Source organism: Ipomoea triloba, chromosome 3, assembly GCF_003576645.1.
Source record: "Ipomoea triloba cultivar NCNSP0323 chromosome 3, ASM357664v1".
Lineage (NCBI taxonomy): Eukaryota > Viridiplantae > Streptophyta > Magnoliopsida > Solanales > Convolvulaceae > Ipomoea > Ipomoea triloba.
The window spans coordinates 26001789-26003527 of NC_044918.1; the positions used below are offsets into that span (position 1 = coordinate 26001789).

Genomic DNA, 1739 nt, shown 5'->3' on the forward strand with positions numbered 1-1739 from the left:
CCATCTCCGAACCACTATAAATCTTTGCCTTTCTTTACTTTACTGCACTTTATATTCTTGCATGTTTAACTCATTAACCCTTTACATACTGTGTTGATCATATCATCTGGGTTTGTGTGTTCCCACGTTTGCATGTTGCTCAAACTTTGCATACATATTCTTTGAGCTATTTTAAGTCATTCCAACGTATTGCATGTCAAGTATCTCTTCAGTTTTACGCAGTTTTATTTTATAGCACTTTACCGTATGATATTCCGCTGCACATTTCAAGTTGAATTTATTCACTTGAAATCTCTGTTGTTAAAGTGTTATAAAGTTTTTAATTGTTAGAAAATCTATTCACCCCCCCCCTCTAGACTTTTCACCACCTTATCGGGACCAACAATCCTCTTCACTAGCTGAAGAAGTAGGACCACGGGCGCTACATGCAGCAATGATTCGAGTATGAATGTTCTCTAGCCTAGTGATCTCTTGAGTTTGATTTTCCAGAATCACCTCTAGTTCGGTAATCGTGGCCTGCTGAGATGCCACAGATGAACGAAGGTGAGCGAGAGATGTCAGAATTGTAGCTACAAGCTGTCTCCGATCAAGTAGTGTAGTTGGCTCCTTCAGAACTGTAGAAGAGGTAGATACCGGGACAGATGTTATGTCTAATAGTGCAATCGGTGCACTAGGAATAATAAGGGTGGCTCGATCATAATAGTGATGACCTTGAGCAAGCCTTTCATAAAAAACATAAATGTTTGAATTTTCAGAAATCACTTCATCGGTATAGGGCTGAAATCCATGAAGTTTCACCATGCCATAGATTAGACTTGGAAACGGTAGATGGACTTTGGACTCTTTCTTCTTCGTCAGAAAAGTCTTGAGATGTGAGAATATTATTTCACCAAGAACAAAGGCCAGATTGTTTCGAACTTTGTAGAGCAGAAGAGCAAGTTTTTCAGAGACAAAGTTAGTGTGCACAGTTGGTATCCAGTTTGCAGTTGCGATTCGTAGTAGCACAGAGTAAACTGTAGTCAATTGTTGAGCTTTGAGCCCGGCATTTGGCCAAGAGATAACACCATTGTGAGTCAAAGCTGCAGCTAGAAGATTAGGACTAGGATCAACAGAATTCTCATGAACTGATCGGCGTACATATGTATTGATCTCCTTAGGACTAAAAGGAAACCATTTGTCTCGAATAAAGATTTCCATAGTCAGTTTGGTATAGAACTCTGCAGTCAACCAGGGTGAATATGGACTGATGTTTTGAAGGCTGTAGAATAACTCTTGATTCGTCAACAAGGAAATGATGTTGCATTTTTCTGTCAATTCTTCCACATTAATTGATTTTTCGAAGATCAACTCCCTTTTTGCATGCACTTTCCAGTCACTAAGCAGAGTAGGAGACAGTAATATTGGACGATATGACTTTTTGATCTCAGAAGGAGTTGAGGCAGTAGGAGCAACCGGTAGAGACCCTGTTCGAGACCTTGTCATCCTAGGAGGAAAAATGAGCTCCCCTTTTTGTGTGGTTTAGTCTCAAAAATAAACACCACCTCGTCAAGTGAATCAAGCTTCCTTTTCTCAGAGGTACCTGTAAAAAGCATTTTTTCTTTCCCTTTCTGGGAAAATTTTTCCAGAGGAATGGGAATGGAAGGGACAGACTCCGGAGTTCTAGACATGGGATCATGAGCATGCTCAGACTTAACAGATGACATAGGAACAGACACAGGTATGCTAATATCACGACCAAA

General features: G+C 40.1%; 1 protein-coding gene across 1 annotated transcript; it reads right to left on the reverse strand.

The window, feature by feature from the left end:
* Positions 1-369: 369 nt before the first annotated feature.
* LOC116013140 lies at positions 370-1482 on the reverse strand. Its single transcript, XM_031252793.1, has one exon. The coding sequence runs from the start codon at positions 1480-1482 to the stop codon at positions 370-372; it is 1113 nt and encodes a 370-aa protein (XP_031108653.1).
* Between the last annotated feature and the right edge of the window lie 257 nt (positions 1483-1739).